General features: G+C 48.2%; 1 protein-coding gene across 4 annotated transcripts in view; it reads left to right on the forward strand.

The window, feature by feature from the left end:
- Positions 1-25,627, forward strand: part of DAXX (death domain associated protein) — a 98,921-nt gene that overhangs the window by 35,292 nt on the left and 38,002 nt on the right. For all 4 annotated transcript variants that reach the window (XM_063938243.1, XM_063938246.1, XM_063938245.1 and 1 more), the window contains exon 4: positions 23,822-24,006. In XM_063938243.1, coding sequence (XP_063794313.1) covers positions 23,822-24,006 — 185 coding nt within the window. The remainder of the gene's footprint in view (positions 1-23,821; positions 24,007-25,627) is intronic.

The following is a 25,627-nucleotide window of genomic DNA, read 5'->3' on the forward strand; positions in this document are numbered from 1 at the left end:
TTGGTCTTACCATGGCTTTTTGTGTTTTCTCGAAAGTCATGGCAGCACATCTCAGACGCAAGGGGGTCCAAATACTACCTTATCTGGATGACCTGCTTCTCTGAGCCAAATCGCCAAAGGTTCTGCAGTATCAACTCTGCCTAACAGTGGAGCTTCTCCAGTCCCATGGGTGGCTCATCAATTGGAGGTAATCCACCATGACTCCATTTCAGGAAATGTTACACTTGGGAGTGTTTCTTGACTGCAGTGTTTCTGCTGAAGGAAAAGAACCAGTCCTTAAAGGCCAAGATTTGTGCCTTCCTGGAGCAGCGTTGAGTATGCAGATCCTGGGAACAATGGTTTACACTTCAGTATATATATATATATATATATATATACTGGTCAGTTATGCCCAGTTTCACTCCCATCCTCTACAGATAGAGGTACTGACCAAATGAAACCCGTTCCACCCTTCGTCTTAAAACTAAAATGATTGTTCTCCCTTGAGAAGTCCGTCACTGTCTCTTGTTGTGGCTCCATCAGTCCCACCCCTTTTGGGTGGAAGAGACGACACCCAATCAGCGTACTGGAGCTCAGAGTGTTGTACAGAGCTCTCTGTCTGCCGGTAAAAGTTAAATCAGACAATGCGGCAAATGTCGCCTACATAAATCATCAGGGCGGCACCCACAGTTGAGTCTTAATGAGCGAGGTGATTTGTATCCTCGAGTAGGCAGTGTGCTATATCCAAGCCCTGTAAGCAGTGTACGTTCCTCGTATCCAAAACTGGGAGGTGGAATTTCTAACCTGCCAAGACGTACACATGGGCAAATGGTCTCTCCATCCAGGGATCTTTTTAACTCCTGGTTCAGCGTTTGGGCCATCCTGACATTGACATGATGGCCTCATGACACAATCACAAGCTCTGCTCTCACACCAGATTCGGGAACCCTTATGGTGCATGGTGGAAATTTCTGGTCATCTACATCTTTTCTCCAGTTTCTCTGCAAATTGGAAGAGCGTCACCGTGATCCTCATTGCTCCAGATTAGTCGCGTAGAGCTCCAGTCTACCCCTCTTAAACCCTTAGATACTGTTGACATTCGCTAGCTTACATGGAAGTCTGTTATCCTCTTCGTGTTTGCTTCGGCACGGAGAGTATCTGATTTGAGTGCTTTGTCCTGATGCCCCCCTTTACTACGTTTCCATCCTGACCAAGCCATGCTTCGGTTGCATCTGGGTTACCTTCCAAAGGTTGTCACCCGGTTCCATATCAAACCAGGAAATTGTGGTTCCATCCTTTTCAGGTACCCAGTGCTTCTCTGGAGCAGGTCTCCTTGGACGTTTATGTAGACAGTACCTAGGACTGACTTAAATCCGATTTCTCTATCGTCCTAAGTGGATGCTGGGGTTCCTGAAAGGACCATGGGGAATAGCGGCTCCGCAGGAGACAGGGCACAAAAAAGTAAAGCTTTTACCAGATCAGGTGGTGTGCACTGGCTCCTCCCCCTATGACCCTCCTCCAGACTCCAGTTAGATTTTGTGCCCGAACGAGAAGGGTGCAATCTAGGTGGCTCTCCTAAAGAGCTGCTTAGAGAAAGTTTAGCTTAGGTTTTTTACTTTACAGTGAGTCCTGCTGGCAACAGGATCACTGCAACGAGGGACTTAGGGGAGAAGTAGTGAACTCACCTGCGTGCAGAGTGGATTTGCTGCTTGGCTACTGGACACTAGCTCCAGAGGGACGATCACAGGTACAGCCTGGATGGTCACCGGAGCCGCGCCGCCGGCCCCCTTGCAGACGCTGAAGAGAGAAGAGGTCCAAAATCGGCGGCTGAAGACTCCTCAGTCTTCTTAAGGTAGCGCACAGCACTGCAGCTGTGCGCCATTTTCCTCTCAGCACACTTCACACAACAGTCACTGAGGGTGCAGAGCGCTGGGGGGGGCGCTCTGAGAGGCAAATAAAAACCTTATTAGAGGCAAAAAATACCTCACATATAGCCCACAGAGGCTATATGGAGATATTTAACCCCTGCCTAACTTCAAAAATAGCGGGAGACGAGCCCGCCGAAAAAGGGGCGGGGCCTATCTCCTCAGCACACAGCGCCATTTTCTCTCACAGAAAAGCTGGAGAGAAGGCTCCCAGGCTCTCCCCTGCACTGCACTACAGAAACAGGGTTAAAACAGAGAGGGGGGGCACTGATTTTGGCGATATTGTATATATATAAAAGATGCTATAAGGGAGAAACACTTATATAAGGTTGTCCCTATATAATTATAGCGTTTTTGGTGTGTGCTGGCAGACTCTCCCTCTGTCTCCCCAAAGGGCTAGTGGGTCCTGTCCTCTGTCAGAGCATTCCCGGTGTGTGTGCTGTGTGTCGGTACGTGTGTGTCGACATGTATGAGGACGATGTTGGTGAGGAGGCGGAGAAATTGCCTGTAATGGTGATGTCACTCTCTAGGGAGTCGACACCGGAATGGATGGCTTATTTAGAGAATTACGTGAGAATGTCAACACGCTGCAAGGTCGGTTGACGACATGAGACGGCCGACAATCTATTAGGACCGGTCCAGGCGTCTCAGAAACACCGTCAGGGGTTTTAAAAACGCCCATTTACCTCAGTCGGTCGACACAGACACAGACACGGACACTGAATACAGTGTCGACGGTGAATAAACAAACGTATTTCTCATTAGGGCCACACGTTAAGGGCAATGAAGGAGGTGTTACGTGTTTCTGATACTACAAGTACCACAAGAAAGGGTATTATGTGGGAGTGAAAAAACTACCTGTAGTTTTTCCTGAATCAGATAAAATAAAATGAAGTGTGTGATGATGCGTAGGGTTACCCCGATAGCAAATATTGGCGTTATACCCTTTCCCGCCAGAAATTAGGGTACGTTGGGAAACACCCCTTAGGGTGATAAGGCGCTCACACGCTTATCAAGTGGCGTTACCGTCTCCAGATACGGCCGCCCTCAAGGAGCCAGCTGATAGGAAGCTGGAAAAATATCCTAAAAAGTATATACACACATACGGTGGTTATACTGCGACCAGCGATCGCCATCAGCCTGGAGATGCAGTGCTGGGTTGGCTTGGTCGGATTCCCTGACTGAAAATATTTTATTCATGTAGAGCATTTAATAGGATGCATTCTATATATATGTATGTGAGATGCACAGAGGGATATTTGCTCTCTGGCATCAAGATAAGTGCGTTGTCCATATCTCCCAGAAGATGTCAGGGACACGACAGTGGTCAGGTGATACAGATCCCATACGGCAGATGGAAGTATTGCTGTATAAAGGGAAGGAGTTATTTGGGGGTCGGTCCATCGGACCTGGGGACCACAGCAACAGCTGGGAAATCCAACCTTTTTTACCCCAAGTTACATCTCAGCTAAAAAAGACACCGTCTTTTCAGCCTCAATCTTTCCTTTCCCATGAGGGCATGCAGGCAAAAGGCCAGTCATATCTGCCCAGACATAGAGGTAAGGGAAGTAGACTGCAGCAGGCAGCCCTTTCCCAGGAAAAGAAGCCCTCCACCGCGTCTGCCAAGTCCTCAGCATGACGCTGGGGCCGTGCAAGCGGACTCAAGGTGGGGGGGTAGTCTCAAGAGTCTCAGGGCGCAGTGGGATCACTCGCAAGTTGACCCCTAGATCGTACGAGTATTATCCCAGGGGTAAAGATTGGAGAGTCGAGACATCTTCTCCTCGCAGGTTCCTGAAGTCTGCTTTACCAACGGCTCCCTCCGACAGGGAGGCAGCATTGGAAACAATTCACAAGCTGTATATCCAGCAGGTGATAATCAAAGTACCCCTCCTACGACAAGGAAAAGGGTATTATTTTTCCACACTATATTGTGGTACTGAAGCCAGACGGCTTGGTGACACACAGTCTAAATCTAAAATGTTTTGAACACTTACATAAAAGGTTCAAATCGAGATAAAGTCACTCAGAGCAGTGATAGCGAACCGGAAAAAAGGGGACTATATGGTGTTCCTGGACATCAAGGATTACCTCCATGTCCAAATTTTGTCCTTCTCATCAAGGGTACCTCTGGTTCGTGGTACAGAACTGTCAATATCAGTTTCAGACGATGCCGTTTGAATTATCCACGGCACCCCGGGCCTTTTTACCAAGGTAATGGCCGAAAAGATGTTTCTTCAAAGAAAAAAGGCATCTAAATTATCCCTTACTTGCACGACCTAAAAAGGGCAAGTTCCAGAGAACAGTTGGAGGTCGGAAGAGCACTATCTAAAGTAGTTCTTCGACGGCACGACTGGATTCTAAATATTCCAAGAATCGCAGCTGTTTTCCGACGATACGTCTGCTGTTCCTAGGGATGATTCTGGACACGGTTCTGAAAAAGGTTTTTCTTCCCGAGGAAAAAGCCAAGGAGTTATCCGACCTGTCAGGAACCTCCTAAAACCAGGAAAGGTGTCTGTACATCAATGCACAAGAGTCCTGGGAAAAATGGTGGCTTTTTACGAAGCAATTCCATTCGGCAGATTCCATGCAAGAATTTTCCAAAGGGATCTGTTGGACAAATGGTCAGGGTCGCATCCTCAGATGCACCTGCGAATAACCCTGTCGCCAAGGACAAGGGTATATCTTCTGTGGTGGTTGCAAAAGGCTCATCTATTGGAGGGCCGCAGATTCGGCATACAGGATTTGATCCTGGTGACCACGGACGCCAGCCTGAGAGGTTGGGGAGCAGTCACACAAAGAAGAAACTTCCAGGGGGTATGGACGAACCTGGAAAAGTCTCTTCACATAAACATTCTGGTACTAAGAGCAATCTAAAATGCTCTAAGCCAGGCGGAACCACTCCTGCAAGGAAAACCGGTGTTGATTCAGTCGGACAACATCACGGCGGTCGCCCATGTAAACAGACAGGGCGGCACAAGAAGCAGGAGTGCAATGGCAGAAGCTGCCAAGATTCTTCGCTGGGCGGAGAATCACGTAATAGCACTGTCAGCAGTGTTCTTCCCGGGCGTGGACAACTGGGAAGCAGACTTCCTCAGCAGACACGATATTCACCCGGGAGAGTGGGGTCTTCATCCAGAAGTCTTCCACATGCTAATAAACTGTTGGGAAAGACCAATGGTAGACATGATGGCGTCTCGCCTCAACAAGAAACTGGACAAGTATTGCGCCAGGTCAAGAGATCCACAGGCAATAGCTGTGGACGCACTGGTAACACCTTGGGTGTACAAATCAGTATATGTGTTTCCTCCTCTGCCTCTCATACCAAAGGTATTGAAGATTATACGGTGAAGAGGAGTAAGAACAATACTAGTGGCTCCGGATTGGCCAAGAAGGACTTGGTACCCGGAACTTCAAGAGTTGGTCACGGACGACCCGTGCCCTCTACTTCTGAGAAGGGACCTGCTACAACAGGGTCCCTGTCTCTTTCAAGACTTACCGCGGCTGCGTTTGACGGCATGGCGGTTGAACGCCAGATCCTAAAAGGGAAAGGCATTCCAGAAGAAGTCATTCCTACCTTGATTAAGGCAAGGAAGGAAGTCACCGCGAAACATTATCACCGCATTTGGCGAAAATATGTCGCGTGGTGCGAGGATCGGAGTGTTCCGACGGAGGAATTTCAACTGGGTCGTTTCCTACATTTCCTACAATCAGGATTGTCTATGGGTCTCAAATTGAGATCTATTAAGGTTCAAATTTCGGCCCTGTCAATATTCTTCCAAAAAGAATTGGCCTCAGTTCCTGAGGTACAGACTTTTGTTAAGGGAGTACTGCATATACAGCCTCCTGTGGTGCCTCCGGTGGCACCGTGGGATCTAAATGTAGTTTTAGATTTCCTCAAATCCCATTGGTTTGAACCATTGAAAAAGGTGGATTTTAAATATCTCACATGGAAAGTGACTATGTTACTGGCCCTGGCTTCCGCCAGGAGAGTATCTGAATTGGCGGCTTTATCTTATAAAAGCCCTTATCTAATCTTCCATTCGGATAGGGCAGAACTGAGGACTCGTCCGCATTTTCTCCCTAAGGTGGTATCAGCGTTTCACCTGAACCAACCTATTGTGGTGCCTGCGGCCACTGGCGACTTGGAGGACTCCAAGTTGTTGGACGTTGTCAGAGCCTTAAAAATATACATTTCAAGGACGGCTGAAGTCAGAAAATCTGACTCGCTGTTGATACTATATGCACCCAACAAGTTGGGTGCCCCTGCTTCTAAGCAGACGATTGCTCGTTGGATTTGTAACACAATTCAACTTGCTCATTCTGTGGCAGGCCTGCCACAGCCTAAATCTGTTAAGGCCCATTCCACAAGGAAGGTGGGCTCATCTTGGGCGGCTGCCCGAGGGGTCTCGGCATTACAATTCTGCCGAGCAGCTACGTGGTCGGGGGAAAACACGTTTGTAAAATTCTACAAATTTGATACCCTGGCAAAAGAGGACTTGGAATTCTCTCATTCGGTGCTGCAGAGTCATCCGCACTCTCCCGCCCGTTTGGGAGCTTTGGTATAATCCCCATGGTCCTTTCAGGAACCCCAGCATCCACTTAGGACGATAGAGAAAATAAGAATTTACTTACCGATAATTCTATTTCTCGGAGTCCGTAGTGGATGCTGGGCGCCCATCCCAAGTGCGGATTATCTGCAATACTGTACATAGTTATTGTTAACAAATTCGGGTTATATTGTTAAGGAGCCATCTTTAAGAGGCTCTTTCTGTTATCATACTGTTAACTGGGTTTAGATCACAAGTTGTACGGTGTGATTGGTGTGGCTGGTATGAGTCTTACCCGGGATTCAAATTGCCTCCCTTATTGTGTACGCTCGTCCGGGCACAGTACCTAACTGGAGTCTGGAGGAGGGTCATAGGGGGAGGAGCCAGTGCACACCACCTGATCTGGTAAAAGCTTTACTTTTTTGTGCCCTGTCTCCTGCGGAGCCGCTATTCCCCATGGTCCTTTCAGGAACCCCAGCATCCACTACGGACTCCGAGAAATAGAATTATCGGTAAGTAAATTCTTATTTTTGCTTTTTATCCTGTATGACTTCAACAAACTGTGCTGACCAGCCACTAAGCAGACTTTGGCCAGGTGGCTCTGACTGACCGCTATACCTATTCCCTGTGGGACTTTTCGGTGCTGCCTCGATGCATTCATGTTCCACCAAAGCAGTGGGCACTTCTTGGGTAGCTCGTTGTGGCGCATCTGCCTAACAAATGTGTAAAGAAACAATGTGGCCGTCTACCCTTATAGTCATCAAATTCTATTCCTTTGGTTCCTTTGTCTCCGTGGATGCAGGCTTTGGGCGTAGAGTTGTCAACTCACCATAGGAGCATCCCCTCCCTATGGGAGACTGCTTTGGACCGTCCCATTGTCATCCCTGTGTTACCCATAGATTAATAAAATTATTTTTGCGGAGTTCATGGGGGATACAGGGCGCCCGCCCTGATGCACCTGGCTTGTGGGATTGTTTTCCACAGTTACTGATTCCTCTGTTACCCATCACTATGTGTGTTTGATCTGTGTGTGTTCCTTCCCCTTGCTCTTGAGCTAGTTAATTAAAACATGTCCTCTATGCTGGGAGGGTGGTATAGGGGAGATGAAGCCTGTGCTGTTAGGTAAAGAATTTAAACTATTTGTTGCCCAGGCTCCAGCTCACCACCTATACCAATGGTCATACTTGGTCATACAGGTAAGGACAACAGTCTCCTTTTATGGGGGGTAAATGAACTAAATTTAACAAAATCCATACTAAAAAAAAGAAACCTGCAAGACAAAAAGCTTTGATTGCTGCAGCGTTTCCATTAGAATTGGAGGAATTTTGCCTTTACCTGTTACAAGAGGAAGGGACTAATGTAGCTGAGAGCTTGGGAACCGGTCAGCATTTCACAGGTGTATTACAGATAAATGCTGGGGAATTCTGCTAGTGTGTGTCAGAGCGCAGCTTATATGGCACATGCGCTTACACTGCATCCTGAAAACAAGGGGAGAATATGAATGCTCGTCTGTAAATGCCTTAGGTCAGAATTTCATACAAGCCATGGTATTCATCACTACTTATAGAAAGTTACGAGGGTGTCCTTTTCTCTTTCAGGGTCCCCCATCTTTCATAATGGGGGGACACTGACACACGGGGGTATAGGGAGGCTCAGCTGGTGTCAGGCAACTGTTTTAGATTGAGCTCTAAAAGTCTAAGCCTCTCAGCCCCCGATACCCCACACAGCCTGCTAGGGAACAGTGGGGCAGATGTATTAACCCGGAGAAGGCATAAGGAAGTGATAAACCAGTGATGAGTGCAAGGTGATACACGCACCAGCCAATCAGCTCCTAACTGTTAATTTACATATTGGAGCTGATTGGTTGGTGCGTGTATCACCTTGCACTTATCACTGGTTTATCACTTCCTTATGCCTTCTCCAGGTTAATACATCTGCCCCAGTATTCCCAAGTTAACACTTTCGCTGATTTGTCTTAAAATTCAGCGTCTTGTGTCTAAAGATGCCATAGGGTGCTTCACGCAATTTATTTTGTGTTCCCTTGCATTCGGGCAGTTTGTAATGTCCAAGGTGTACCAGTGATCACCATAGGATGAAAGACAAAACAGAATTTTCTCTGACGTCCTAGTGGATGCTGGGAACTCCATAAGGACCATGGGGAATAGACGGGCTCCGAAGGAGACTGGGCACTCTAAAAGAAAGATTTAGTACTATCTGGTGTGCACTGGCTCCTCCCTCTATGCCCCTCCTCCAGACCTCAGTTAGAATCTGTGCCCGGCCAGAGCTGGGTGCTCCTAGTGGGCTCTCCTGAGCTTGCTAGAAAGAAAGTATTTGTTAGGTTTTTTATTTTCAGTGAGATCTGCTGGCAACAGACTCACTGCTACGAGGGACTGAGGGGAGAGAAGCAAACCTACCTGCTTGCAGCTAGCTTGTGCTTCTAAGGCTACTGGACACCATTAGCTCCAGAGGGATCGAACACAGGGCCCGACCTCGATCGTCCGTTCCCGGAGCCGCGCCGCCGTCCCCCTTGCAGAGCCAGAAGACAGAAGAAGCGACGAAATCGGCGGCTGAAGACTCCTGTCTTCATTAAGGTAGCGCACAGCACTGCAGCTGTGCGCCATTGCTCCCACAGCACACCACACACTCCGGTCACTGTTGGGTGCAGGGCGCTGGGGGGGGGGGGGGGCGCCCTGGGCAGCAATTAGATTACCTTTTGGCACAAAATGCACATAATACAGTTTATAAAACTGTATATGTGCAAAAAAAAACGCCATTAATATTATACAAAACGCGGGAGAAGCCCGCCGCTGAGGGGGCGGGGCCTTCTTCCTCAGCACACCAGCGCCATTTTCTCTTCACAGCTCCGCTGGAAGGACGCTCCCCAGGCTCTCCCCTGCAGTATCCATTACAACAAGGGTAAAAAAGAGAGGGGGGGCACATAAATTTAGGCGCAATTGTGATAATAAGCAGCTATTGGGAAAAATCACTTTTTAGTGTAAATCCCTATGTTATATAGCGCTGTGGTGTGTGCTGGCATACTCTCTCTCTGTCTCCCCAAAGGACTTTGTGTTGGGTCCTGTCCTCAGTCAGAGCATTCCCTGTGTGTGCGGTGTGTCGGTACGGCTGTGTCGACATGTTTGATGAGGAGGCTTACGTGGAGGCGGAGCAAGGGCAGATAAGTGTGGTGTCGCCCCCGACGGGGCCGACACCGGATTGGATGGATATGTGGAAGGTCTTAACAGACAGTGTCAACTCCTTACATAAAAGGTTCGATGACTCAGCAGCCTTGGGACAGCCGAGATCTCAGCCCGCGCCTGCCCAGGCGTCTCAGAGGCCATCAGGGGCTCATAAACGCCCGCTAGCTCAGATGGTAGACACAGATGTAGACACGGAGTCTGACTCCAGTGTAGATGAGGATGAGACAAATGCATAGTCTACAAAAGCCATCCGATGCATGATTACTGCAATGAAAAATGTATTGCACATTTCTGATATTAACCCGGTTACTACCAAGAAGGGTATTATGTTTGGGGAGAAAAAGCAGCCAGTGACTTTTCCCCCATCTGATGAATTAAATGAATTGTGTGAAGAAGCGTGGAGTTCCCCCGATAAGAAACTAGTGATTTCTAAGAGGTTACTGATGGCGTACCCTTTCCCGCCAACGGACAGGTTACGTTGGGAAACATCCCCTAGGGTGGACAAGGCGCTCACACGCTTATCAGAAAAGGTGGCACTGCCGTCTCGGGATACGGCCGCCCTAAAGGAGCCTGCGGATAGAAAGCAGGAGGCTATCCTGAAGTCTGTGTATACACACTCAGGTACTATACTGAGACCTGCTATTGCTTCAGCATGGATGTGTAGTGCTGCAGCCGCATGGTCTGATACCCTGTCAGACAACATTGATTCCCTCGACAGGGATACTATTTTGCTAACCATAGAACATATAAAAGACGTCGTCTTATATATGCGGGATGCACAGAGGGACATTTGCCTGCTGGCATCTAGAATTAATGCAATGTCCATTTCTGCCAGGAGAGTATTATGGACTCGGCAGTGGACAGGTGATGCTGATTCTAAAAGACACATGGAGGTTTTGCCTTATAAGGGTGAGGAATTGTTTGGGGACGGTCTCTCGGACCTCGTATCCACGGCAACAGCCGGGAAGTCAACTTTTTTACCTCAGGTTCCCTCACAGCCTAAGAGAGCACCGTATTATCATGTACAGTCCTTTCAGCCTCAGAAAGGCAAGCGGATCAGAGGCGCATCCTTTCTGCCCAGAGGCAGGGATAGAGGAAAGAAGCTGCACCAGGCAGCCAGTTCCCAGGAACAAAAATCCTCCCCCGCTTCCTCTAAGTCCACTGCATGACGCTGGGGCTCCACAGGCGGAGCCGGGTGCGGTGGGGGCGCGTCTCCGAAACTTCAGCAACCAGTGGGTTCGCTCACAAGTGGATCTCTGGGCTGTACAAATTGTATCTCAGGGATACAAGCTGGAGTTCGAGGTGACTCCTCCTCGCCGTTACCTCAAATCAGCCTTGCCAGCTGCTCCCAGGGAAAGGGAGGTAGTACTGGCGGCAATTCACAAGCTGTACCTCCAGCAGGTGATAATCAAGGTTCCCCTCCTTCAACAGGGACGGGGTTACTATTCCACAATGTTTGTGGTACCGAAACCAGACGGTTCGGTGAGACCCATTCTAAATTTAAAATCCTTGAACACTTATATAAGGAAGTTCAAGTTCAAAATGGAATCGCTCAGGGCGGTTATTGCAAGCCTGGAAGAGGGGGATTTTATGGTGTCGCTGGACATGAAGGATGCTTACGTGCATGTCCCCATTTACCCACCTCACCAGGAGTACCTCAGGTTTGTGGTACAGGATTGTCATTACCAATTCCAGATGTTGCCGTTTGGTCTGTCCACGGCACCGAGAGTATTTACCAAGGTAATGGCCGAAATGATGATACTCCTTCGGAAGAAGGGAGTTATAATTATCCCGTACTTGGACGATCTCCTTATAAAGGCGAGGTCCAGAGAGCGGTTGTTAGTCAGCGTAGCACTCTCTCGGGAAGTGTTGCAACAGCACGGCTGGATTCTGAATATCCCAAAGTCGCAGCTGATTCCTGCGACGCGTCTGCTCTTCCTGGGCATGATTCTGGACACAGAACAGAAGAAGGTGTTTCTCCCGGTGGAGAAGGCCCAGGAATTGTCATCTCTGGTCAGGGACCTCCTGAAACCAAAACAGGTGTCGGTGCATCACTGCACGCGAGTCCTGGGAAAGATTATTATTATTATCCTTTATTTATATGGCGCCACAAGGGTTCCGCAGCGCCCAATTACAGAGTACAAATGCACATAAAAAATAGGAAAACGGTGACTTACATTTGAATACAATATAGGACAAGTACAGGGCAACTAAGCATAACTACACCAGTAAACATAGAGATAAGTTCCAGGTGGTCAAAAAAACTGTGGGATCTGGGCAGTTGAGGTTTATTAAAGTAAGAAAAGTATAAGCACATGAGGGAAGAGGGCCCTACTCGTGAGAGCTTACATTCTAAGGGGAGGGGTAGACAGACAGGGATGACACAGATGGGGTACATAGAGAGCGTGGAACAGAGGGTTATGTTGAGATTTGGCTAGGTTTGGTAAAGAAATGGGTCTTAAGAGCCCGTTTGAAGTTTTGTAGAGAGGTGGAGAGTCTGAGGGGGAGAGGTAAAGAATTCCAGAGAAAGGGAGCAGCACGTGAAAAATCTTGGAGATAGGAGTGGGAGGAAGTAATCAGAAGACAGGAGAGACGGCGTGCATTAGCAGAGCGAAGAGGACGGGTGGGAGAGTAAAGGGAGATAAGGTCAGAGATGTAGATGGGAGAGGAGTGGGTGAGGGCTTTGTAAGTGAGTGTGAGAAGTTTGAATTGGATTCTGAAAGGGAAGGGAAGCCAGTGGAGGGCCTGTAGGATGTAAGATGAGCCGGGCAGCAGCATTGAGGATAGATTGGAGTGGAGAGAGGTGATTGTCAGGGAGGCCAGTTAAGAGGAGATTACAGTAGCCCAGTCTGGAAATAATCAGTGAGTGAATAATGATCTTAGTGGCATCCTGTGTGAGAAAAGGTCTGATTCTAGAAATGTTTTTGAGATAAAAATGACAGGTTTGTGAGAGGTGCTGAATGTGTGGTTTGAAGAAGAGGGAGGAGTCAAGGATTACGCCAAGACAGCGTACTTGGGGGCTAGGGGAGATAGTCGTGCCATCAATGGATAATGAGATTGTGGGAGGTGAGGCTGTGCGGGAGGGTGGGAAGATGATCAGCTCAGTCTTAGACATGTTGAGTTTAAGAAAGCGCTGAGACATCCAGGAAGAGATAGCAGAAAGACAGTTTGAGGTACGAGTGAGGAGAGCCGTGGAGAGATCAGGGGAGGAGAGGTAGATTTGAGTGTCATCAGCATAGAGGTGATATTGGAAGTTAAAAGAACTAATGAGTTCACCTAAAGAGGACGTATAGAGAGAGAAAAGGAGAGGACCAAGAACAGAGCCTTGGGGACACCAACAGTTAGTGGAAGTGGGGGGGAGGTAGCATCATGAGAGGAGACAGAGAAGGAACGATCAGAGAGGTAGGAGGACAGCCAGGAGAGGGCAGTATCACGCAGACCAAGAGAGTGAAGGATTTGCAGAAGGAGAGGATGGTCCACAGTGTCAAAAGCAGCAGAGAGGTCAAGAAGAATAAGCAGAGAGTAGTGGCCCTTAGATTTGGCTGCATGGAGGTCATTGCAGACTTTTGTGAGGGCAGTTTCAGTGGAGTGGAGAGAACGGAAACCAGACTGGAATGGGTCAAGCAGTGAGTGAGAGGAAAGAAAAGCAGTGAGGCGATTATAGACAATACGCTCAAGAAGTTTGGAGGCAAAGGGGAGGAGAGAGATGGGTCGATAGTTGGAGAGAGTGTTAGGATCAAGGGTAGGTTTTTTAAGAATAGGGGCGACAAGAGCATGCTTGAAGGCAGAGGGGACAGTGCCTGATGAAAGGGAGAGATTGAGAAGGTGGGCAAGATGGGAACAGGCAGAAGGGGAGAGGTAACGGAGGAGGTGGGAGGGGATAGGGTCGAGCGGGGAGGTTGTGGGGGGGGAGGAACGGATGAGGGCCATGACTTCCTCGCCAGATACATGGGAGAAAGATGTCAGAGTTGGTAAGAGGGAAGGGGAGGGGTGGCAAGGGATGGGTGGTTGCTGGTCTGGTGGGAAGTGATATCCTGACGTATGGAGTCAATCTTGGATGTGAAATAAGTGGCAAAGTCAAGAGCAGACAATGAGGAAGGGAGAGGAGGTGGTGGTGGGCAGAGGAGGGAGTTAACAGTGGCAAAGAGGCGCCGGGGGTTGGAAGACTGTGTAGAAATGAGGATTTTGAAGTATGATTGTTTAGCAAGAGAAAGGGCAGTACTGAAGGATGAGAGCATGAATTTGAAATGGAGGAAGTCTGCTTTAGAGCGTGATTTCCTCCACTGTCGCTCGGCAGTACGTGAGCATTTTTGTAGGTATCTGGTGCATTTGGTGTGCCAGGGTTGAGGTGTTGATCTGCGAGGGTGAATAGTGGTTGGCGGAGCAACAGAGTCAAGGGCAGAAGTAAGAGATGCATTGTATAGGGATGTGGCTTGTTCAGGGCATGTGAGAGAGAGAAGAGGAGAGAGAAGGGAGTCAAACAGGGAGGACAGGGATGAGGTGTCAATAGCCTCAATGTTACGCTTCGTGATGGTAGCCTTAGGAGGGAGAGATGGGGAAGCATAGATAGATAAGTTGAAAGAGAGCAAGTGGTGGTCAGAGAGGGGAAAAGGGGAATTGGAGAAATCAGAAATATCACAGCGGTGAGTGAAAACCAGATCCAGTGAGCTCCCGTTCACATGGGAGGGTGAGGTGGTCCACTGGGAGAGACCAAGTGAAGAGGTGAGGTTAAGGAGTTTAGAGGCAGGTGATTTTGTGGGGTTATCGATAGGGATGTTGAAATCACCTAGAATAATGGAGGGAATGTCAGAAGAGAGGAAGTGAGGTAGCCAGGAAGCAAAGTTGTCAAGGAATTTGGAGGAAATGCCAGGTGGATGGTAAATTACAGCAACTCGAAGATTAGTAGGTTGGTAGAGGCGTAATGCATGGACCTCAAATGTAGAGAATGTAAGAGAAGGTTCTGGAGGTATAAGTTGGTATGTGTAGCTTGAGGGTAAAAGGATCCCAACACCACCCCCATGGCGACCCCTGGGTCGGGGTGTGTGTGAGAATGTGAGGCCCCCAGCAGAGAGAGCAGCAGGAGAAGTGGTGTCATGAGGAGTAATCCAGGTTTCTGTAATGGCCAGGAGGTGCAGGGAGTTGGAAATGAAAAGGTCATGAGTGGGGGCCAGTTTGTTGCAAATAGATCTGGCATTCCAGAGTGCACAAGATAGGGGGTATGAGTTAGTGGGAGAGATGTGAATGAGATTATCAGGATTGCTGTAGCGTTGAGGTAGGAGTAATTTGGAAGGAGAGGATAAAGAGGGTGTGATGATGGTGCTGGGGCCTTGGCTAGGAAGGGAGACTGCATGCGTGAAACAGGGAGGGAGTGCAGTTTGATACTGGTGGAGGAGAGGTGAGGAGACAGGCAGAGGAGGGAGAGAGCAGGGTTGAGTGGTGGGGTATAAGTGGTGTGAAGGGGCAGAAGTGATGGTGGCTTCTTACGAAGCAATTCCCTTCGGCAGGTTCCATGCACGGATCTTTCAGTGGGATCTGTTAGACAAATGGTCCGGATCGCATCTTCAGATGCATCGGTTGATCACCCTGTCCCCAAGGGCCAGGGTGTCTCTGCTGTGGTGGCTGCAGAGTACTCATCTTCTCGAGGGCCGCAGATTCGGCATACAGGACTGGGTCCTGGTGACCACGGACGCAAGCCTCCGAGGATGGGGGGCAGTCACTCAGGGAAGGAACTTCCAAGGACAGTGGTCAAGTCAGGAGACTTCACTGCACATAAATATACTGGAACTAAGGGCCATTTACAACGCCCTGAGTCAAGCAGAGCCCCTGCTTCAAAACCAACCGGTGCTGATTCAGTCAGACAACATCACGGCGGTCGCCCATGTAAACCGCCAGGGCGGCACAAGAAGCAGGATGGCGATGGCAGAAGCCACAAGGATTCTTCGATGGGCGGAAAATCACGTCCTAGCACTGTCAGCAGTGTTCATTCCGGGAGTGGACAACTGGGAAGCAGACTTCCTCAGCAGGCACGACCTCCACCCGGGAGAGTGGGGACTACATCCAGAAGTCTTCACGCTGATTGTAAATCGTTGGGAACGGCCACAGGTGGACATGATGGCGTCCCGCCTCAACAGAAAGCTAAAAAGATATTGCGCCAGGTCAAGGGACCCTCAGGTGATAGCTGTGGACGCCCTAGTGACACCGTGGGTGTACCAGTCGGTTTATGTGTTCCCTCCTCTTCCTCTCATTCCCAAGGTACTGAGGATAATAAGAAAGAGAGGAGTAAGAACTATACTCATCGTTCCGGATTGGCCAAGAAGAACTTGGTACCCAGAACTACAAGAAATGATCTCAGAGGACCCATGGCCTCTGCCTCTCCGACAGGACCTGCTACAGCAGGGGCCCTGTCTGTTCCAAGACTTACCGCGGCTGCGTTTGACGGCATGGCGGTTGAACGCCGGATCCTAACGGAAAAGGGCATTCCAGATGAAGTGATTCCTACGCTGATAAAAGCTAGGAAGGATGTGACAGCAAAACATTATCACCGTATATGGCGGAAATATGTTGCTTGGTGTGAGGCCAGGAAGGCCCCAACAGAGGAATTCCAGCTGGGTCGATTTCTGCACTTCCTACAGTCAGGGGTGACTATGGGCCTAAAATTGGGGTCCATAAAGGTCCAGATTTCGGCCCTATCTATTTTCTTTCAAAAGGGACTGGCTTCTCTGCCTGAAGTTCAGACATTTGTTAAGGGAGTGCTGCATATTCAGCCCCCTTTTGTGCCTCCAGTGGCACCTTGGGATCTCAACGTTGTGTTGGATTTCCTGAAATCACATTCGTTTGAGCCACTTAAGACCGTGGAGTTAAAGTATCTCACGTGGAAGGTGGTCATGCTGTTGGCCTCGGCTAGGCGTGTGTCAGAATTGGCGGCTTTGTCATGTAAAAGCCCATATCTGATTTTCCATATGGATAGGGCAGAATTGAGGACTCGTCCCCAATTTCTCCCAAAGGTGGTATCAGCGTTTCATTTGAACCAACCTATTGTGGTGCCTGCGGCTACTCGGGACTTGGAGGATTCCAAGTTGCTGGACGTAGTCCGGGCCCTGAAAATCTATGTTTCCAGGACGGATAGAGTCATAAAAACTGACTCGCTGTTTATCCTGCATGCACCCAACAAGCTGGGTGCTCCTGCTTTAAAGCAGACTATTGCTCGCTGGATTTGTAGCACGATTCAGCTGGCACATTCTGCGGCTGGACTGCCGCATCCTAAATCAGTGAAGGCCCATTCCACAAGGAAGGTGGGCTCTTCTTGGGCGGCTGCCCGAGGGGTCTCGGCTTTACAGCTTTGCCGAGCTGCTACTTGGTCGGGTTCAAACACATTTGCAAAATTCTACAAGTTTGATACCCTGGCTGAGGAGGACCTTGAGTTCTCTCATTCGGTGCTGCAGAGTCATCCGCACTCTCCCGCCCGTTTGGGAGCTTTGGTATAATCCCCATAGTCCTTACGGAGTTCCCAGCATCCACTAGGACGTCAGAGAAAATAAGAATTTACTCACCGGTAATTCTATTTCTCGTAGTCCGTAGTGGATGCTGGGCGCCCGTCCCAAGTGCGGACTCTCTGCAATACATGTATATAGTTATTGCTTAACTTAAGGGTTATTGTTATGAGCCATCTTTTGAATGAGGCTCAGTTTTTTGTTCATACGGTTAACTGGGTATAGTTATCACGAGTTGTACGGTGTGATTGGTGTGGCTGGTATGAGTCTTTCCCTGGATTCCAAATCCTTTCCTTGTAATGTCAGCTCTTCCGGGCACAGTTTCCTTAACTGAGGTCTGGAGGAGGGGCATAGAGGGAGGAGCCAGTGCACACCAGATAGTACCTAATCTTTCTTTTAGAGTGCCCAGTCTCCTTCGGAGCCCGTCTATTCCCCATGGTCCTTACGGAGTTCCCAGCATCCACTACGGACTACGAGAAATAGAATTACCGGTGAGTAAAATCTTATTATTACACTTAAATGAAATCCTTTTCTTGGACACCGTTGAGGGAGACACTGGACACACCCACCATTTTACTTTCTTGGTTTTTCTTGCTAAACTTTTTGTTTGCCACCGTTGTTTCTTGGAGAACTTTATGTTTTCCGTTCTCTGCAGGGCATAGAGCAAGGTGGGGAACCTTTGGCCCTCCAGCTGTTGTTGAACTACACATCCCAGCATGCCCTGCAACAGTTTTTGCATGGCTAAATAGCAAAACTGTAGCAAGGCATGCTGGTATGTGTAGTTCAACAACAGCTGGAGGGCCAAAGGTTCCCCGTCCCTGGCATAGAGGGAGAGGAATCTATATTTATTTTTTTGTGCTAAATTTAGAGGGCCCATCTTCTCTATATCCCCAGTTTCTCTATCGTCCTAGTGGATGCTGGGGTTCCTGAAAGGACCATGGGGAATAGCGGCTCCGCAGGAGACAGGGCACAAAAAGTAAAGCTTTAGGATCAGGTGGTGTGCACTGGCTCCTCCCCCTATGACCCTCCTCCAAGCCAGTTAGATTTTTGTGCCCGGCCGAGAAGGGTGCAATCTAGGTGGCTCTCCTAAAGAGCTGCTTAGGAAAGTTTAGCTTAGGTTTTTTATTTTACAGTGAGTCCTGCTGGCAACAGGATCACTGCAACGAGGGACTTAGGGGAGAAGAAGTGAACTCACCTGCGTGCAGGATGGATTGGCTTCTTGGCTACTGGACATCAGCTCCAGAGGGACGATCACAGGTACAGCCTGGATGGTCACCGGAGCCTTGCCGCCGGCCCCCTTGCAGATGCTGAAGTAAGAAGAGGTCCAGAATCGGCGGCAGAAGACTCCTCAGTCTTCTAAAGGTAGCGCACAGCACTGCAGCTGTGCGCCATTTTCCTCTCAGCACACTTCACACGGCAGTCACTGAGGGTGCAGGGCGCTGGGAGGGGGGCGCCCTGGGAGGCAAATGAATACCTATTTTGGCTAAAAATACCTCACATATAGCCTCCGGAGGCTATATGGAGATATTTAACCCCTGCCAGAATCCGTTAAGAGCGGGAGACGAGGCCGCCGAAAAAGGGGCGGGGCCTATCTCCTCAGCACACAGCGCCATTTTCCCTCACAGAAAGGCTGGAGGGAAGGCTCCCAGGCTCTCCCCTGCACTGCACTACAGAAACAGGGTTAAAACAGAGAGGGGGGGCACTAATTTGGCGATATGCTTATATATATATTAAGATGCTATAAGGGAAAACACTTATATAAGGTTGTCCCTATATAATTATAGCGTTTTTGGTGTGTGCTGGCAAACTCTCCCTCTGTCTCTCCAAAGGGCTAGTGGGTCCTGTCCTCTATCAGAGCATTCCCTGTGTGTGTGCTGTGTGTCGGTACGTGTGTGTCGACAGGTAGGAGGACGATGTTGGTGAGGAGGCGGAGCAATTGCCTGTAATGGTGATGTCACTCTCTAGGGAGTCGACACCGGAATGGATGGCTTATTTAGGAAATTACGTGATAATGTCAACACGCTGCAAAGTCGGTTGACGACATGAGACGGCCGACAAACAATTAGTACGGTCCAGACGTCTCAAAAACACCGTCAAGGGTTTTAAAACGCCCGTTTACTTTAGTCGGTCGACACAGACACAGACAGGGACACTGAATCCAGTGTCGACGGTGAATAAACAAACGTATTCCTTATTAGGGCCACACGTTAAAGGCAATGAAGGAGGTGTTACGTATTTCTGATACTACAAGTACCACAAAAGAGGGTATTATGTGGGATGTGAAAAAACTACCATAGTTTTTCCTGAATCAGATAAATTAAATAAAGTGTGTGATGATGCGTGGGTTCCCCCCGATAGAAAATTATGGGCGGTATACCCTTTCCCGCCAGAAGTTAGGGCGCGTTGGGAAACACCCCTTAAGGTGGATAAGGCGCTCACACGCTTATCAAAACAAGTGGCGGTACCGTCTATAGATAGGGCCGTCCTCAAGGACCAGCTGACAAGGCTGGAAAATATAATAAAAAGTATATACACACATACTGGTGTTATACTGCGGCCAGCGATCGCCTCAGCCTGGATGTGCAGAGCTAGGGTGGCTTGGTCGGATTCCCTGACTAAAAATATTGATACCCTTGACAGGGACAGTATTTTATTGACTATAGAGCATTTCTATATATGCGAGATGCACAGAGGGATATTTGCACTCTGGCATCATGAATAAACGCGATGTCCATAACTGCCAGAAGATGTTATGGACACGACAGTGGTCAGGTGATGCAGATTCCAAACGGCACAGTATGGCCGTATAAAGGAAGAGGACTTGTTTGGGGTCGGTCCATCGGACCTGGTGGTCACGGCAACTGCTGGAAAATCCACCGGTTTTTACCCTAAGTCACATCTCTGCAGAAAAAGACACCGTCTTTTCAGCCTCAGTCCTCTCGTCCCTATAAGATCATATCTGCCCAGGGATAGAGGAAAGGGAAGAAGACTGCAGCAGGCAGCCCATTCCCAGGAACAGAAGCGTTCCACCGCGTCTGACAAGTTCTCAGCATGGCGCTGAGACCGTACAGGACCCCTGGATCCTACAAGTAGTATCCCGGGGGTACAGATGGGAATGTCGAGACGTTTCCCCTTCGCAGGCTCCTGAAGTCTGCTTTACCAAGTCTCCCTCCGACAAGGAGGTAGTATGGGAAAAAATTCACAAGCTGTATTCCCAGCAGGTGATAATTAAATTACCCCTCCTACTACAGAAAAGGGGTATTATTCCACACTATATTGTGGTACTGAAGCCAGAAGGCTAGGTGAGACTTATTCTAAAAAAAAAATTTTTTTTGAACACTTACAAAGGTTCAAATTAAGATGAAGTCACTCAGAGCAGTGATAACGAACCAGGAAGAAGGGGACTATATAGTGTCCCGGGACATCAGGGATGCTTACCTCTATGTCCCAAATTTGCCCTTCTCAAAGGGTACCTCAGGTTCGTGGTGCAGAACTGTCACTATCAGTTTCAGACGCTGCCGTTTGGATTGTCCACGGCACCCCGGGGTCTTTACCAAGGTAATGGCCGAATTGATGATTCTTCTTCGAAGAAAAGGCGTCTTAATTATCCCTTACTTGGACGATCTCCTGATAGGGGCATAGTCCAGGGAACAGTTGGAGGTCGGAGTAGCACTATCTCGGATACTGCTACAATCAGCACGGGTGGATTCTAAATATTCCAAAATCGCAGCTGATCCCGACGACACGTCTGCTGTGCCTAGGGATGATTCTGGACACAGTCCAGAAAAAGGTGTTTCTCCCGGAAGAGAAAGCCAGGGAGTTATCCGAGCAAGTCAGGAACCTCCTAAAAACAGTGCATCATTGCACAAGGGTCCTGGTAAAGATGGTGGCTTCCTACGAAGAAATTCCATTCGGCAGATTTCACGTAAGAACTTTTCAGTGGGATCTGCTGGACAAATGGTCCGGATCGCATCTTCAGATGCATCAGCGGATAACCCAATATCCAAGGACAAGGGTGTCTCTCCTGTGGTGGTTATAGAGTGCTCATCTTCTAGAGGGCCGCAGATTCGGCATTCAGGATTGGATGCTGGTAACCACGGAGCCCAGCCTGAGAGGCTGGGGAGCAGTCACACAAGGGAAAAATTTCCAGGGAGTGTGATCAAGTATGGAGACTTTTCTCCACATAAATATACTGGAGCTAAGGGTAAATTTATAATGCTCTAAGCTTAGCAAGACCTCTGCTTCAAGGTCAGCCGGTATTGATCCAGTGGGAAAAACATCACGGCAGTCGCCCACGTAAACAGACAGGGCGACACAAGAAGCAGGAGGGCAATGGCAGAAACTGCAAGGATTTTTCGCTGGGCGGAAAATCATGTGATAACACTGTCAGCAGTTTTTCATCCCGGGAATGGAAACTGGGAAGCAGACTTCCTCAGCACGACCTCCACCCGGGAGAGTGGAAACTTCATTGAGAAGTTTTTTCCACATGATTGTAAACCGTTGGGAAATACCAAAGGTGGACATGATGGCGTCCCGTCTGAACAAAAAACGGGACAGGTATTGCGCCAGGTCAAGAGACCCTCAGGCAATAGATGTGGACGTTCTGGTAACACCGTGGGTGTACCAGTCGGTGTATGTGTTCCCTCCTCTGCTTCTCATACCTAAGGTGCTGAGAATTATAAGACGTAGAGGAGTAAGAACTATACTCATGGCTCCGGATTGGCCAAGAAGGACTTGGTACCCGGAACTTCAAGAGATGCTTACAGAGGTCTTATGGCCTCTGCCGCTAAGAAGGGACTTGCTTCAGCAAGTACCATGTCTGTTCCAAGACTTACCGCAGCTGCGTTTGTCGGCATGGCGATGGAAAGCCGGATCCTAAGGGATAAAAGGCATTCCGGAAGAGGTCATTCCTACCCTGGTCAAAGCCAGAAAGGAGGTGACCGCACAACATTATCACCACGTGTGGCGAAAATATGTTGCGTGGTGTGAGGCCAGGAAGGCCCCACAAAGAAATTTCAACTCGGTCGTTTCCTGCATTTCCTGCAAACAGGAGTGTCTATGGGCCTCAAATTGGGGTCCATTAAGGTTCAAATTCGGCCCTGTAAATTTTCTTCCAGAAAGAATTGGCTTCAGTTCCTGAAGTCCAGAAGTTTGTCAAGGGAGTATTGCATATACAAACCCCTTTTTTGTGCCTCCAGTGGCACTGTGGGATCTCAACGTAGTTCTGGGATTCCTCAAATCACATTGGTTTAAAACCAGTCAAATATGTGGATTTGAAGCATCTCACATAAAAAGTGACCATGCTCTTGGCCCTGGCCTGGACCAGGCGAGTGTCAAATTGGTGGTTTTTTTCTCAAAAAAGCCCATATCTGTTTGTCCATTCGGACAGGGCAGAGCTGCGGACTCGTCCCCAGTTCTCTCCCTAAGGTGGTGTCAGTGTTTCACCTGAACCAGCTTATTGTGGTGCCTTGCACCTACTAGGGACTTGGAGGACTCCAAGTTGCTAGAAGTTGTCAGGGCCCTGAAAATATGTTCCAGGACAGCTGGAGTCAGAGAATCTGACTCGCTGTTTATACTGTATGCACCCAACAAGTTGGGTGCGCCTGATTCTAAGCAGTCGATTGCTCGTTGGATTTGTAACACAATTCAACTTGCACATTCTGAGGCAGGCCTGCCACAGTCTAAATCGGTTAAGGCCCATTCCACAAGGAAGGTGGGCTCATCTTGGGCGGCTGCCCGAGAGGTCTCGGCATTACAACTCTGCCGAGCAGCTACGTGGTCAGGGGAGAACACGTTTGTAAAATTCTACAAATTTGATATCCTGGCAAAAGAGGACCTGGAGTTCTCTCATTCGGTGCTGCAGAGTCATCCGCACTCTCCCGCCCGTTTGGGAGCTTTGGTATAATCCCCATGGTCCTTTCAGGAACCCCAGCATCCACTAGGACGATAGAGAAAATAAGAATTTACTTACCGATAATTCTATTTCTCGGAGTCCGTAGTGGATGCTGGGCGCCCATCCCAAGTGCGGATTATCTGCAATACTTGTACATAGTTACAAAAATCGGGTTATTATTGTTGTGAGCCATCTTTTCAGAGGCTCCGCTGTTATCATACTGTTAACTGGGTTTAGATCACAAGTTGTACGGTGTGATTGGTGTGGCTGGTATGAGTCTTACCCGGGATTCAAAATTCCTCCCTTATTGTGTACGCTCGTCCGGGCACAGTACCTAACTGGCTTGGAGGAGGGTCATAGGGGGAGGAGCCAGTGCACACCACCTGATCCTAAAGCTTTACTTTTTGTGCCCTGTCTCCTGCGGAGCCGCTATTCCCCATGGTCCTTTCAGGAACCCCAGCATCCACTACGGACTCCGAGAAATAGAATTATCGGTAAGTAAATTCTTATTATTCCAGTGTTCCCCAGTGGACTTCAAGAAAGGAATATAAAGCAAGTGTAAAAATCGTGTGTGGTGTGGGGTTTTTTTTTTTTTCCCCCCTCACCATTTGAATGCATCTTATATACTGCATTACTATGACGATTATATTGCTATTATTTTTCAGTGTTTGTGTGTATGTTTCCTTGTTGCATTATGCAATGAGGTTGCTGGATATTCACCACAGGATTCAGCGGTCTTCCGAGTAATGATGACTTTCAGACGCCAGATTAACTTTGTTTCTTTTTTCAGTTAATGACCCTGCCCTTCAGGACCAGTCTCTAGCACGACATCTGCGTGACAATCGCAATATGGCGCTGTCTCATCTAGACGACATCATCAAGAAATACGCAGAGATGCAGGATGATGGGGAGGAGGAGGAGAGAAAGAAGTGGAAGAGAGAAAGTGAAATGCCCAGCACCTCTAAGGATGAAAAGGTTCCGCAACTCTTCTATTTACAGTTTCTGTCAACTTTAACTTATAAGCTTGTAGCTACTAAATAATTTTCTTTATTGTGACGATTTCTTTTGCACATTTCAGCTGTATCTGTTTTATCCTGACATATTTATCGTCCTTTGCCCTTGTACACGACTCAGCGCTGCTTTCTGGATACAGTTATTGGTATCGCATCCAAGGGCACTCAACAAATATAACAAATTAAATGCGCAAACAAACCTGCTGCCCATATCACATATAATAGGGACCCACACATCCATCAATGCGAACAACAACGCAATGAAGTGCAATAAATGGAGCTGGTTTGACCGGACTTCAAATCTCTTTACATCACAATTTATTTCTTTTTAGGCAACTTTTTGCTTTATCGAAGCGTAAATGAAGTACAAAGTAGTCAGTAACAACAGAATAAAATAAATATGGTACAATAAAACATACCATATAAATTTGGAACAGGGTGAGTACAACATACATAAAATAACACACAACATATATGAAACAAAAACATAATCACAAATTAGGAAAAATAATTTGCTGGGTCTTGCAAGTACATGCGAGTCTCGTGCCCTAATGTGGTACGCAAACAATGCTGGATGGATTTCCTAGCAGAATGACAGATGAAATCAATGAAACGTTCCCATTTACAGTACCCAATACATTTTTGGTACTGGTTTTCTTCTTTAGAGATGTCTCCAGCCAGTCCATGTGATATAGAAAAATATGTTTTTCCTTTAAGAGCTCTAAAGATGGGAAGACCTTTGGATCCATAGATGCCGTAGAAACAGTCAGCTATAATGTATTTTGTATCTAGAGATTCTACAGCTGGGTACACAGTAGACAATATTTCAAACAATTTGATCGGAACGAGAAATCATGCAAATCGTCAAGTGTGTACGCTCTACTTGCACGCCCCCGTGGTCGTCGGCAACATCTTCTAGTCGTCCCTACGTGCTGCTCAATCTGAGGATATCGTCCACTACCACATACTCCTGGATGTGTCGACTCATGATATCTTTTGAAAGATTGCACCGTGTGTATGCACTATATGGTTTGTTTGGGAATTCAAGGGAAATCTATGACGACATTGCATTGTTTGCTGGTCGGCTAATGTGTACCCAGCTTAACACCTAGTGGCAAAAGTCCAAAAAGTGCCCATTCAGGGTAAGGGGAATGTAGTTAACGAAGTGGGTAGAGGCAAATCTCCAGACTGACAGCCAAAAATGTCTAGTTAAGGGTCAGGCCCATAAACAGTGGTATAGGTCAGCAGAAGGGTGGTGACGCTTGGGGCAACTAGAGCTATCCAATAAGGCCGCAGTCATCTGGTCTGGTTTCAGATCCGTAGTGTTTTCAGAAGGGTTCATACATTAACTTAGACATGTAGGAATAACCTCTGCAAAATGTATTATTACTGATAAAGGTGGCCCTAAAAGCAGAGGCAAGTCCTACTATTGTTCATACGCGTTGTAAACACTGCAAGCCATCCCATATATAGGGGAAATGGTATTAGAAAAGGATTTGGGGTGTTCATTGAGAGGTTCAGCAGCATTACACAATGTCAAAGTGCAGCAGCAAAGGCAAATAAGGTGTTGGCATCCATTAAAA

Source organism: Pseudophryne corroboree, chromosome 8, assembly GCF_028390025.1.
Source record: "Pseudophryne corroboree isolate aPseCor3 chromosome 8, aPseCor3.hap2, whole genome shotgun sequence".
Taxonomy (NCBI): domain Eukaryota; kingdom Metazoa; phylum Chordata; class Amphibia; order Anura; family Myobatrachidae; genus Pseudophryne; species Pseudophryne corroboree.